The sequence below is a fragment of the Pteropus medius genome, unplaced genomic scaffold (genome assembly GCF_902729225.1).
Source record: "Pteropus medius unplaced genomic scaffold, Ma_sr-lr_union100, whole genome shotgun sequence".
NCBI lineage: Eukaryota > Metazoa > Chordata > Mammalia > Chiroptera > Pteropodidae > Pteropus > Pteropus medius.
The window spans coordinates 591,248-605,748 of NW_024356249.1; the positions used below are offsets into that span (position 1 = coordinate 591,248).

Consider the following 14,501-nt stretch of genomic DNA (forward strand, 5'->3'; position numbering starts at 1 on the left):
CAGCAGGTCCTAAAACATAGCAGGGAGCTCGTCCTGAGTTCTGGGCTCTAGATTGCTGAGTCAGAGTCGGGGGAACGGTGACTCAGAGTCTTGAAGCAACATGAAAGGACGGCATGCGTCGTGGACAAGGAGGGGGCACCAGTCATCGAAGCTGAGAGGGGCGGCAAGATCGTGAACAGGAAGAGAAAAGTCTAAAGGTAAAAAGTACAGTAGGCTGGAGAGAGGTGGGGAGGAGGGCGGCGAGGTGAGTTGGGGTACGGGTGTAAAAATGGGGATCGTGCTAGAGGCCAGTTTGAAAAGGACACCAGCTAGTGTGGGGTGGAGCAAAGCCCGCTGCACTAAATGGAGTATTCTTGACTCCAAAGTCATCCTGAATTAGCTCTTAAATCTCTGATTTCGGGACTTGAAATGTTTGGATTGTAGAACCTCAGAACGCGCCGTCATGGAAACCTATCAGGCGAGAAAGACGTTGCTCTCTGGGTGACAGTGATGGTGAATAAAACATAAAAGGGGCCTACGAGCTGAATTCCTTATTCTCGCTCACGAATTTATAACACCCTCAGAATACGATCCGCGTCAGAATGGGGCCGGAGAGGGTGAGATCACAGTCGGAAGTCGGGGAGCAGCAGTCGCCAGGGCTTGGCTGTCCTGGATTCCCGAAGGGCTGGGCCGCTAACTGGTCCTGCAGTGACGTTAGAGAGCCAGGTTAGATCCTTTCTGAGGGGAAAGGGCCGCCCTCCTGTCTCCTACCCGTCATTGACAGTCGACAGTGGATCGTAGGAATTTCCTCTTTAATACATTCCCTAACTTGCCATTTATTAAATACTTTCTGTATTTTCCGACCTGAGCAATAGGCCTTGATCCTGTGTCCAGAGATCGATATGGCACTGCGTTTGAAGATTTACGAAGTCCTGACACTGTGTAAGACATTGCTAGATAATGCGAGGGCTGTAAAGATGGAGAGAAAGCCCTGCCACTGGGAAGAGGCTGGAGCAGGAATAATTGTACTGCAGGGAAGACACGCTAACTTCCCCGCCTGGGGCGTCCAGGCAGGGCGGGTTCACGTCCGAACAGAGGCCGAAGCGTCATCAAAGAGGGACATTTGAGACAGGCCCCGAAGGGCGGTGGGAATTGGCCAGGCAGAAATTACTGGATGGGGTGTTCCAAGGACGGAGAAGAGCAAGCAAAAGGGCATGAGGCGAGATGGGATTCACATTTGGAGAACAGCAAGCCGTGCAGTGCAGCAGAAGCACACGATGCGCGGCGAGAAGGAGGCGAGGGAAGGCTGGAGGGGGAGGCGGCAGAGCGGCGAGAGCTGGGATGGCCCCGGGGAGTCGGTGCTTGACTCAGCAGACAAGAGAAGGAAGAGATGCTGCAGTTGCTTTGAATTTCTGATGACTAAAATAGTGTATATTCAAATAAAAAGCATTTGGAAAACAAATAAGATGTAGATGGATAGATAGATAGATAGATAGATAGATAGATAGATAAATAGATAGATGAAGATATAGGTATACACTTGAATGCCTATAATCTATGCCTGAGATAGCCATTGTTAATATTTTAAAATACATCCTTCTAGTCTTTTACTGTATGAAAGTAGATGGCTAGACAGTTCGATCAATTGGTTTTGAGGGTCATATATATTTGAAATCACATTGCCTCAGATTATTTATTTATTATTTTTATTTATTTTAGGTGAGGCAACCCTTGGTTGACCTCACAGATTGCAAGGACCTTGTCAACTTACAATCTCTTATTTTTTTTATTCTTTATACCTACAGCACCTGGTCTTCCCGGTCTCCCATCCATGTACTAACCAGGCCCGACCCTGCTTAGCTTCTGAGATCAGACGGGATTGGGCTTGTTCAGGGTAACATGACCGTAGACAGCCTTAGATTACTTGAAAAACAGACTGTGGACTTAATACTTTCGAAAAATAAATTTAATAGCAGTATGTCGGTAGGTCAAATATAGGGAAAGCCCTTAAGGATGTTGTTGCAGTGATTCAGAGCAAACAAAAGCCTTGAACTTGGGTGGTGGCTGTGGAAAAATGGGGACTGGGCGAAAAAATATACTTCTAAGGATGGTAATTCAAGTTGTTTAGAGGAAAGAAGAGAAATTTAGAGATACCTTTCAGGTTTCAAGCCTGGACGATTCGGGGTTTGGAGAATCGTGAATATGCTATTGACTTTGGGGGAGGGGAAGATGATGTGTATATTTTTACACACCTCGAGTATGTGTTGCTGGTCAATAGGAAGTTAGAAACATGGGCTGAGAACAAAAATGCAGATTTGAGATTAATTTACATTTTGAAGATTACTCTGGTCCTTTCAAGGAAGATGGTGAGATTTCCGAAGTAGAGGATAGAGAGAGAGAAGAAGAACGAGAAGAGATATTTGGGGACATCCATATTGAGAAAGACAAGAAACCAGATAAGGAAAAGTCCGACTTGGAGAACTTAGAGTGGACTGCCGCGCAGTTTCAAAAAGGGGTTGTTTATAGCCTGATATGTCGCAGAGAAGACAAGGAGGATGAGGATTGAGCACAAAAGATAAAAAGAAGTAACATATAAGGCGCCTAGCACAGCTCCCGGCACTTGGAAAGTAACATATAAGGTGCCTAGCACAGCTCCCGGGTCGTCCTGTTTGCTCTGGTCCTGTTGCTCTGTGTGCTGACAGGGCTGGGGACCCCCACACTCACATGCCTCGTCTCCCGCCTCCACGCGCCTATGTACTTTTTCCTCTGTGACTTCTCCCTCATGGTCACCTCCACGGTGGTTCCTAGGGTGCTGGCAGACCTGCTGTCCACTCACAAGACCTTGTCCCTGGCCGAAGGTCGGGCCCAGTCTTTTACTTCTCCTTGGGCTCCACCAGCTTCCTGATCCTCACAGTCACAGCCTTCAACCTCTCTGCGGCCATCTGCTGACCCTGCGCTTCCGACCGTCACGAACGGTCCGGTGCGTGTGAAGCTGGCGGTGGTCTGCGGGCGGTCAGCTTCCTTCTGCTGTCTTCTCACCCTGCAGAAAACACGGTTCTGGTTCCGCGGCCCTGACGTCATCGACCACGACGTCTGTGACTCTGCCCACTTGTCAAGCTTTCCTGCTCTGACACCAGCTGCTTCCAGCACGTGGACTTCTTCTTGTCCTTGCTCTTTGTGCCGGCCACCGTGCTGCTTATCGTGGTCTCCTACGTCCTCATAGCGGCCGCAGCGCTGCACGTCCCCTCGGCCTCTGGGCGCCAGAGGGCCTTCTCCACCTGCGCCGCCCACCTCACCACGGTGGTTTCAGGCTACAGCGGCACCGTCTTTATGTGAGGCCAGGCAAGGGCCACGCCAACACCTCAACAAGGTGGTGGCCCTGATGACTGCAGCGGTGACCCCTTTCCTCAATCCCTTCATCGGCACCTTCCAGAATGAGAAGGTCAAAGAGGTCACTGAAGATATGACCGAAAGGATGCTCCTCAGAGGCTCCCACAGATGAGAGGCCGGAGGGCACCTGTCAGGTGACAGGAGTAAGGACCCTGCTGCAGGCGGGCACCCAGGTGCCTGGCGGAGCTCCTCACCCTCCTTCCTCTTAGTCTCTCCCGCCCCGCCACCCCACAGAAGTCTCTGCCACTCACTGCAGACAGCTAATGAACTCCCCCGTCTGGATGTCTCAAAGGCAAGTGTCTGTGAGCCTCAGCTAGTGAGGGACGGATGGGGTTGAGGGAGCTGTGGAGCGAAAACGGTGCAAACATATCAACTAGAGGAGAGAATGCAGGTGAAGCTTAGTCTGGGGTCTGGCGCGTAGTAAGAGCTCAGCAAATGTAGCTATTGTCGTAAAAAATGTGCTATTAACAGTCTCTCCTCCCAGTCCTGCTCCGTGGTTTAGTTTACGTTCCTTTACATTTCTTTGTGTGTGACTTTCTGGGGGTGTGTTTCTCTCTCAGGTACTGGCTTCAGAGTCTAGGTGGGGGTTCTGAAAGTGGGGGGCGGTTCTCTGAGAAGAGCAGAGAGGGTGGGCATCCCCCAAACTGAAGAAACTGTGTGCCACCTGCTGGGACCCCCTTTCTGGGATCGCTCCCCAGTAGAGGCACCGCTCACACCCAGGCTGCCCACTTCTCCCTTCTGGCCCCTCGGAACCTCTTTCCTTCAGATAGAAATGACTCTCTGAGGGTCACTTTCCCAGGCCCCTTACACAGAAGCCCCAAGGTCCAGACTTTGTCCTCATGAACTCAAGAAAGAAGGGAAGGCTGGATCACTGCTCCCCGACTGGCTGCCTCCCCTTCACATGGGCTCGCGTTTCTCTTCTCCCACAGGACCTTAGGTCCGTGTCCCAGAGGGGGGCCGTCTGAGGTCGGGTCTCCTGGGCATCCGAGCCGGGAGATTTCCCAGGGGCCTGAGCAGTAGAGCAAAGATGGTAGTAGCCAGCTCAGGGGAAAGTGGGACGAGGCTGGCGTTGAGGGTGACAGGGTGGGAGGGAGGATGCGGGAAGGTGTTCCGTGGAAAACTGGGGACGGTTAGGGAAGTCATGGGAAGACAGCGGGAGCAGGACCAACTCTGGTGTCTGGTCACTTAGAGCAGATTGAATCGGGACAGGGCTGGAAGAGTAAAGAAGGCGGAGTCGACGCAAGCTTCCTCGGCCCCCGAGGCCAGCTCCGTTCCCAGAGTGTCGGGAGGAGAGGTCCCGGTCCTTAACTGGCAGTGCGGAGTCACTGTGTCGGGGCCACTCCTTACAGCCACGGCTGAGAGTAGAGGGGGTGGTAGGAGGGGAAAACGCCCCAGAGTCCACAACCTGGGGGTGTAGTCTTAATGTTAAGTACCAGAATGATTGATCTACTATTCAAAGCTTTTTTTTTTTTTTAAAAACAAAACAAATAAAATGATACCACGGGATGTGTTTCTGTTTGTGGGTCTCTCCAAAAGTGATTCTTCAGTAAAGGCCAGCAGGTAAAACAGTTTTTCATCCTGGGAACTTTCTCTCCTCCACCTCCCAAGGGACTAATTACTTACTCTCCTTGCAAACTTTGTGAGAACCTGAAGTACTAAATGGGAAGCAATTATCTCCTTCTGATATGCAAACACTTTCTTTCAGCTACTCTTCCTAAAATAATCAGCTCATAAATCCACTCGGATTTTCCCCAGGGAGACTCCCTCCTGCTACTCAACTCTGCGCATTCCCTTCTTAAAAATTAAAAATAATCAACAGCCTAGAGCAGTCCGTGGCCTGTTTTTCACAATGTTCTCTCTGGAGTGGAATCGCTGGTCACTTCCGGGACAATATGGCTGGCCTTGGGCCTCCACAATAATCTCTCCCTCACAACCAGCATCTGACGTTCTCAACAAACGTACTTGTGGTCCCTTGCTGCTCAGCATGTGGCCCTCGGAACAGCACTGGCGTCTCCTGAGAGCTAGTTGGAAATGCAGACTCTCAGGCCCCACCCCAGACCTACTGCGCTGCTGTTAGACCACGATGGAGACGCCGCGCAGTGGGGCGACGTCTGTCTGCGCTTTGTCGTCTCCATTCCGTTGCTGTCCACGAAGACGGCATCCCGCGTTTCAGGTTACAGTGTTCACTCACGTTCCAGTTCGGCTACAGACCTCATTACTACGGCTAGCCGGCATTTGTTGACCATCTGGGTTCTAGGCACAGGAGTTACAAAGATGTGTAAGGTACGGCGTCCGACTTGCGGAGCTCAGAATTTCCTGTAGGAAGACAAAGCTGTGTCGGTTGCTATCAGACCTGTGCTCTGGAGGTGTAGGAAGGGCGTGCCTAATTCTCTTTGGTTCAATTGCAAGTCTCAAACAGAGAGTCGTTTGAGTTGAGCTTCGAAGTACGAAGAGCAGCTTCACAGGCCGAGAAGGGGAAAAGTGGATCCCAGCGAGAGGCGACTAAACATGTAAAATAACACGGACAATAAAAACGATGTATCGTATAGGCCGTGCGAGGCCGGGGAGATGGACTTAATGAGGGGGCTCTGCCGAGTGGGCGCGGAAGTCTTCCCTATGCACACCCAAGTCTCGGTGACGTGTAAGTGTCCTCTGAGAGACGCTTCGCCCGCTGAAATCATAGAGCCCATCGGAGTCCAACACGCCTCGTAGTGAGCACAGTGGGCATTGACGTGGACACTTTTGCCCACTAGGGCAATAATACCGTCTTCGCAAAGGTGCTGTTTACCTTCAGGGCTGGAATTTCATTGCCTTCAGTTTTGAAAATGACCTAAGCACATTCAGAAAGAGCTTAGGAGTTGTTCCGTCGAAGGGCAGTTCTGCGAGGTTTGCATCCTTAGACTTGACCCATATCTCACTCAAGGGAAGGAGAATGACAAAGATGCTAGCTTGAGTGGGGAGTAGCACCTAAGGGAACACCCAGAGGCCGGATGCTACCATGATGTCCTGGAACCCTCTTGAGAACTGATTGTTAGATTTTTAGGAATTAAACACAGACCATTGTTAAAATAAGCAACAGAAGCTTGCAATCAAATAGATCAGGTTAAAAACAGGCAATGAAGACTGGAAGCTCCTAATTATTTTACCACATTTTACTTTCCTCTGTGCCATGGCGTAGTTGGTGTCACGCGCATCAGGGCATGAAAGCCTGTGTGATGGTGTGCTTCGAGCTTCTCTTCCCAATGCCAAGTTCCGTGATACCGTGTTGGCAGCTGGATGGGACAGGATGGGAATATTGACACCATGAGAATTAGCAAATGCCAGAGGTCAGCCAGGGCCACGACCAGAGAGCCAGCGCTTAAGCATTCACCGCAGAACTCTGTATCACTGTCACTCAGCCTTTTGGGCGTCTGCGGGGCATTATTGCCAGGGTTATGCTTACATCAGGAAACTTAAAGTTTGAAGAATTGGTGACCTAGATCGATAGGAACATGGTCCTCTGTAGGAAATGCTGAAATTTTCCAGCTTGGCCTTAGGGGGTTCTATTCTTCCTCAGACTCCTAAAAACCCTGTGTGTGAAGGGCCTGCATGCCACTCCTGGCCATTGCAGGACCCAGACCCGACTATTATTTGAAAAATGGTTTGGTTCCTTTATTTCCCCACATCAAAACTCTATTCCCATGGTTTCATACTCCTTAGTCCTCCCGGCTGGAAGGAATAAGTCCACCATTTGGTTTCCCATTGGGGTTTACATGGCGGCGATGGAGTCTTGCGTCAACTAGTCAGAACTCTGTGTTTCTAATGCTTGCTCAGCAGAAGGCTGCATCTCTGGGGTTAGAATGCCAGGCAAACGGAGGGTGGGTGGGAAAGACGGGACAGGCATTTCAGAGTCACGAAATCCCACCACTGATTCTACCCATGTTAAATTAGTTCTGGGTATTACAAACACTCTCATCTTGCGCCCCTGTGATTATGTCTGGGCGTGTAAGTTACTTCCGGGGAAGGCCGTTGACCTTATAGCACATCGCCTCACGCTGGGAACAATGCTGTTACAGGGAAGTGTGCCTCTGCCATGCCATTAACATTGTGCATGGATCGAATAAAACTATTTCTTGCATGTATAGTGGTATTTGTTGTCCTTCGTGTGTTTGTGGGTTTTATCGTGGTAAAATACAAATCTTTAAAAGTGAACCTGAATCTCGAGTTGCTCTCTGACAGTGTGCGTTTCTTTTAAGGGAGGATATGAAACACATGATTACCGTTATGCAGGAGTTGCTAGAATTATTGCCATTACGAGTCCGTAACTAGATGGGACTCGATGGGCACACGCTGAATATGGGGCTGGAAGCGTCTAGCGGCCCGGACTCTGGCCATTCAACTTTTAGTTAATCTAATTTGGATCCAGACGGAAGAAGAATTTCTGAGGATGGAGACGTAAAAAGAAGTTTGAAGAACTAGGTTCAACTGTCAGTTCTGCCATTGCTTTGACCAATTCTTTTTTCCTCTGTTTCTTCTGAAACTTAGCCATTAGTGGGTCAGAAAGACAGCGCAGCTCCAGCCCGAGTCAGCCTTTCCCTCCCGGGCTCTCACGGCCCTCCTCGTAAGTAGGAAAACCCTTATCAAATGTGTGAGAATTAATTTCTCTCTCTAACACCTGGAGAAATCTCCGAGGCTAGAATCCACTTTTTTTTCTTTTTCTTTTTTTTGATCTTTAACAGCCAGTGCTGAGCAGAGCGCATTATTGCTCGTGACAAGTGACCAGTGAATCTTTATTTTCTTGAATTACTATAGGGTTAAACCAAATGGAAAAATATATGTAAGAGTGGTTTGTAAAGTGTAGATACACACAGACACACAGACACACACACACACACACAAAGCTAAAGTAGTACCGGTAGAATCATTTTTAATATCTTCATTATCCTTTCATTTATTCTATAAATATTTACTATGTGAGGTGGTGAGCGGAGACGAATTAGAGAAAATAAACCAATAGGTGCAATAGCAACAGCAAACACCAGTCATTGCTCTGATGTGTAATTGGAAAAGATAAGATTTTCGACCAGAAACTGAAATTGGGAACCTGAAGAGACCCTCTGTTTAGAGTGAAGGGCGTCTCCGCAAGAAGGAAGCAAACTTCTCAGAAATTCCGAGGAAGGGGCACCTCGATTAGGAAGCGGTTAGCCTGGGGTGTCACCGGAAGCACACGGTGAGAACCAGCGGACCACCGAGCAAGCCATGTCTCCAAAGCTAGACACTCTGTATGCACCAAATGACCCTGGTTCCCCGCCTTATCTGTCTCCACAGAGTAGACTTTTAAAAAGCTTGACATTTGTGGTAAATTAGTAGTTTTCGTTGTTTCGAAGTAAGTGGCACTGGGAGTACTCTCTTGATGAGTGGAGTTATTGTACTTTATTGGGAAATGTAGTTTGGTAAATTCAAGTGTATTTACAGAAAGAATTTGGCAGAATATTTTAAATTGGGACGATGTTAGGAAATCCAGGATACGTGAAAGCTAAGAGAATACCATGATTCTGAGGATTTTTAAAATTTTAGTTGGGATGGGGGAGGGCAGTGGAACTGATATTTCATTCCAAAGGGAATAAGGGACCTAATAGGCTTTCAGGAATTTTACACACACACACACACACACACACGATCAGAAAACGTGACCTGGCATCTATACCTTGGATGGAAAGCCCATGTACTTTCTTTTATCGAAAGCTCTGGGCTCCTTTCAGAGTTCTTGCACCTGCCAGTGGGTATGGTGAACACTTCCATGGTGCTTTGGGCCAGACAGGCTCTCACTGTGGTTATGAGAGGCATACAGGGAAAAACCTAAAGGAACTTGGCAGTGTTCCTCCTACCCAGCTGGTACGCTGCCTCCTCACAGCACTAACTGACGGAGCCTGGCTGGGTCCCTCGGGCTGACTGTAGTGCCTGGTGCAGGCCTTTCAGCCTCTTTACCTGTCCCTGTATCTCTGCCTTGAATGTCTCATTGCGGAGCGTAAGGATAAAGGGGTTTAGAAAGGGGGTGAGGAATGATGTCACCAAGGCTACGGTCTTGTTGACTTCTGCAGAGTGTGCTTTGCCGGGCCTGCCATATAGGAAGATGGTGGTGCTGTAGCCACTGAAGACCAGGGTGAGGTGGGACTCACATGTGGAGGAAGCCTTCCGGCAGCCGCTGGCAGAGGGGAGCCACAGCACAGTGGTCACAGTGTAGCCGTAGGAGATGAGGGTCACCAGAAAGGAGCTGAGGACAAAGGCCAGCGCCAGCACAAAGCCCCAGAATTCCAGCAGGCTAGTGTCTGAACAGGACAGCTGCAGCAGAGGTGTATTGTCACAGAAGTGGTTAATGACATTGCCATGGCAATAATTGAAGTGAGCCCAGGAGAGGACAGTGGGCACCATGGCCAGGAAGGGAGCTGCCCAGGCAGCCCCTGCCAGCTGGACACACACAGCCCAGCTCATCAAAGTGCCGTAGCGCAGGGGGTGGCAGATGGCCACAGAGTAGTCAAGGGCCATGTCTGACAGGTTGAGGGAGGAGGTGGAACCCAGGGAAATGTACAAGTAGAACTGGACCATGCAGCCAGCGAAGGGAATGACTCCGTGGGGGACCAGCAGGTCCAAGAAGCGTCAGGCACAGTCAGTGCAGAATTCCTCCATGGGCAGTGCCCAGAGTACATGGATATGAGTGGCGTCGACTCTGACCATGACCGATGATGGTGTTTCCACGAAGGCTACAGCATTTGGGGCCCGTACAGGTCGGGGCATCAATCAAACAAGATCAGCGGGATCAAAATCGCCAATCGCTCAGGCTCGCGCTTCAAATCGCTCGCTCTCTCAAAACACTTTCCGCTCGAGCAGATCGCTCACCAAACGACAAAGCGCGTCGCGGGAGGGGTTATGGAAGGAGAGAGAAAAAGTAGAAGCACAGGTGCTGCTGAGCCGTGTCGCCGCCAGGCTGCAGACCCTTGGAAAAGTCCCTTCAAGACCTTCCAGGCTATACTCTGTTGAGAGTTCTGGAGTCCCATAACAACTTTCTTTCCGGAGACCTTCCTGGTGTGTGTTTGTAGGACATGGGGCCACAGAGGATGCCCCTCAGACCCGGAGTGGCAGCTCTGCTGCTGCTGAGAAGCTCCTTAGCATCCCACCCGTGGCGCTGCTTTGCTGCTGCCCGTCTCCCGTGCACCTTTGGCCTTCTCACTCCCGGGCCAGTGGTTTGAGGCTGACCTTGGACCTAGTTTGGAATTCTGGTCTGGCGGCAGCCAGTGGAACTGTAAAGCCTGCTCACCCTATTGGAGTGTCCCTGTCTGGCCTCGTTGCCTGGTGAAAATAATAATCGTGTTAACTAGAGGGCTGCTACAAGATGAAGTGAGTGAACTACTTGAGTCTGGGGTGACAGCCGTGCTAGGGTCACTCATCAACAGTCGTCACTGTCTATCAGGCTGCAATGAACTTGCATCTTCTTGGCCCATTATCTCCACCTTCTTTAGGGCCAATGTGTGTGTGTGAAAGGGTGTGGTGTGTGTGTGTGTGTGTGTGTGTCGTGTGTGTGTGAATATTTATACAGTTTTATGCTGTTCCTTGGAATTTTGGGTCACTAAAAGGATATTTAAAAAAATTTCCAATTGTCAAAGAAAATCAATACTACGATACAAACTATCAGAAGTGGAAAGAGCAAAGCTGGATATAGATACCCTCTGACCTTCTCTCTGGCCCCATAAAATCTGCATCTGAGGCTGTGCCCTGGTCACCAGCAACGACATTCCAATTTAAAGAAGAGGATTTGTCCCTCCAACAGCTTTGTGCCCATCCCACTGACAAACCTTAACAGTAGGTCTGAAATCTACACCCAGCACTGATTCAGTTCAAATCCAGTTGTGTCTGAGCCCGACCCACGTGCAAATCTGAGCCACTCACCTTAGCCACTAAGCACAGTACCTTCTCCTGGAGCTGCTCACCTTAAGGAACCCATGACTAAAGATCCCTGCCTGACGGGTGCACTCTTTGACATGAGTCACATCGGAGATGTGGTCCATCGCCCCTGGTTTGTGTTACAGCTGCCCGAGCTGGACAGGGGCTTCTGCACAGCTGGAATGGGGTGGGTGGCTCCACAAGCTATGCCGTCTCCAGGCCTTACGCTGATATCTGAAATAAAGTCTTGCCCTGTGCCACCGTGAAGCCCCGGGCAGCAGCGCAGACGCGGGCCTGGGGCGTGGGAAAGGACATCCTTCTGGAGACTCACCGGGGAAAGGCGCGTTTTGTTTCTTCTCTCCCGAGAGGAAGTGTTCTTTCTTGGTTCTCGCTAACCACCATGATGTGGTTCGGAGCTGAGTTTATGCTGGATGAGAAACTTAGACTCCAGCAGAGTGATCTCCGTGGGAATGACGGGGAACGCGAGGGGACCCTCAGGGGATTCTGTGACACTGGTGTTACTCCTTAGATTAATGAGAAGTCCTCCGTTCTAAGAATTAAGACTTGAGAAGAAGATCTGAATGGAGAAAGGGATGGAGACCAAGGTTCATCTAAGCAGCCGATGGCTTGGGATCGCTTCCACGGCAGTGCCGTGCCTGCCTCCTCCGCCCTTTTTCCTCCTAGGATCGTCGAAGGAAAACGAGATGAAAAAGGCACAGAGGAATCTCCCAGCTGGACTAAGATGATGGCAGCCTGGGCGCCATATTAAAACCCGGGCTGGGAGTTGGCCATCCTGCGTCGGCATTTCCACTGGGCTTGCCTGAGGGCGCTTTCTGTAGCTGGGCTCAGATGTGGCCTGGGGGTGGGGACTTGGGTCATGCAGGGGTCTGGGCAGTGCACACGGCATCCTCCAGAAGGGCGTTTGGGAACCTGAGCGTGTCTGCGAAGGTTAGGGAGAGCCTCGACGCGAGTGACCGTTCACGGGGAGCTGGCACTAAGTAGGTGCATCTGGGAGGAACGTGGAATGCGCACCCTCAGAGACGGAGCAGCAGGCTCGGACGGCCGTGAAAGAACTGGAAGAATGTCAGCGTTTCTGGACAGTGTGGTGCGAAGGATGAGTCACACAAGATGACATTAGGGAAAAGCATTTCCAGAATTCACGCAGGCCTCCCAGGACTTGGGGCTTTATTCAGAGAGCAGTGAGAAGGTTTTGATCAGGGGAGAGACCTGATGTCATCTGTGTTTCGGAAGATCACTGAGGCTGCTATGGGGAGAATCGAGGAGAAAGAGAAAAGCAAGGGCGGACACGAGGTTCAGTTGGGAGGCTTTGTGACAAGCAAGGGAGGATTATTCTCTCTCACTCCCTCTTTCGTGGATAGGGATTCAGAACGGGATAATAACCCTGCTACCTACTAGGTCATCAACATGGCTTTTTCTTTCTCTGGGCCATGATGACTTCTCCTCCCGCCTGTGTCCCCATTGTGCTTCTATGGGAAAGTCAGATATAGACGTAGGATGGCCTTGAGCTTGGTTGGGCCAAGTTGGATTTTGGACATTTGCCAGTTTTACTCACCTATAAAATCCAGTAATCTAGGCTAAGTTTAGGTACCGGGTCTGCTGTGGCCTACAACTGCTCGTGCTGTTATCTGGAAAGAGTTTATTTTGACAAGAAAAGGTTAGCTTCTCAGGGGGGTTCTGTGACGGAAGGTGATGAGTGGACAGCTTGGCGGGAGGCTGCGAGGCTCAGCGCACCATTAAGAATCAAAGACTAGCTGCAATTTTGCTCTTTGCTCCTTCACTCTGAGTAAGGTAAAGATGAAAAAAAAATGAGACGAGCATGCACATCAATGCCCTGCTATTTCAGATGAGAAAACCAAGCCCAGAGAGCGAAGGCTCTCTGAATGGAACAGCTAAGAAGTGTGGAAAGGAATGTCAGTGGTTCATCCATGACCTTACACGATCTTGAGATTTTTTTTCACTTTCACCAAAGATGTACACTTTAAAATATTCTCTTAATGGTACAAGCTCTGCTGATGGGAGATATCGGTCTTTTTACAAAGAAACATTTCTATCCCCTTAAGAAGTGTTTGGAAAAAGTTGCTCAAAAAGTTGTTAGATGTCCACTTAGATATCAAAGAGACATCTATTTGGGGAAAGGTCTGGGAGTTACTTGTCACACTCCGACATCCTTTAGGGCACTTAAGGCCTCTTCTGCTGCATTCTTTTTAGTTTCCCCATCCCTACACCCACCCGAAGCCAGATTCTACTTATCTCACTTTGTCTGCTTTCTCTTCCTTCTGATCCAATGTTATCTTCATCCTTCGCCTGACCTTACCTCATCTCCCTTTCTGTCACCCCTCAGTGATGAACTATAGACTGCTATATATTTTCAACTTTATTAAAATTAATTTGTATCAATGAATGCAATCATGTTAAGTGTTAAGTTGCAATGTGTGTTAACAAATTTATACACACATCCAAACACCACCACAACCAAATTAGAAAATATGTTTATCACCCAAAAGATTTTTTGTGCCCCTTTCAAGTCAATCTCCATCCCCAACTCCAGCCTCGGGCTACCTTCTGTTACTACGGAGCAGATTTTTCATTTCTTGAGTTTATTAATGGAATAGCAAAGTATCGACTTTATGTCTGGATGCTTTTGCTCCATATAATCCTGTAGAGACTTATTCGCGGTGATGCATTTAACAATAGCTCATTCCTTTTCATGGCCGAGTAGTATTTCACTCGTGTGGACATTCCATCAGTTATTTATTCATTCACCTATTGATTGTCCTTTGGGTCGTTTGCAGTTTATTTTGACTAAAACTGCATCGACATTCATAGACATGTATTTCGTGTGGATAGATGTTTCCATTTGAGAAAATATCTAAGAGTGGAATCGGAATCGTAGGTTTGTAAGGTGTGTGTTCAATCGCTGTTGTTTGTACATTGTCCATTCCCAGCAGGGGTACGTGAGGAGACCAGTTGCTTTAACTTTCACCACACGTTGTGCCAACGCTTAGTGTGCTTAACGTCAATCAGAGATACATGTTTGGGTCTGCTTTTGAATTTTCTATTCTATTTGATTGGTCTGTAGGTCTGTCGATCTTCATGACATATCAATAACATACTGTCTTGACTGCTGTATCTGTAGAATCTTTAAATAAGGTATTGTGAGTTCCCCAGCTTTGTCTTCTGTTTTAAAATTATTT

General features: G+C 49.1%; 1 protein-coding gene and 2 pseudogenes across 1 annotated transcript; 1 reads left to right on the forward strand and 2 right to left on the reverse strand.

The window, feature by feature from the left end:
• The first annotated feature begins 881 nt into the window (after positions 1 to 881).
• LOC120601035 (olfactory receptor 6V1-like) lies at positions 882 to 3,481 on the forward strand (annotated as a pseudogene).
• Positions 1,776 to 1,890, reverse strand: LOC120601369 (uncharacterized; annotated as a pseudogene).
• Positions 3,482 to 9,264: 5,783 nt separating the features above from the next.
• Positions 9,265 to 10,005, reverse strand: LOC120601036 (olfactory receptor 6V1; the record flags this gene model as incomplete). Its single annotated transcript, XM_039860653.1, has 1 exon — positions 9,265 to 10,005. A coding segment is annotated over one exon (741 nt), but the record flags the coding sequence as incomplete, so codon positions are not given.
• Positions 10,006 to 14,501: the final 4,496 nt, after the last annotated feature.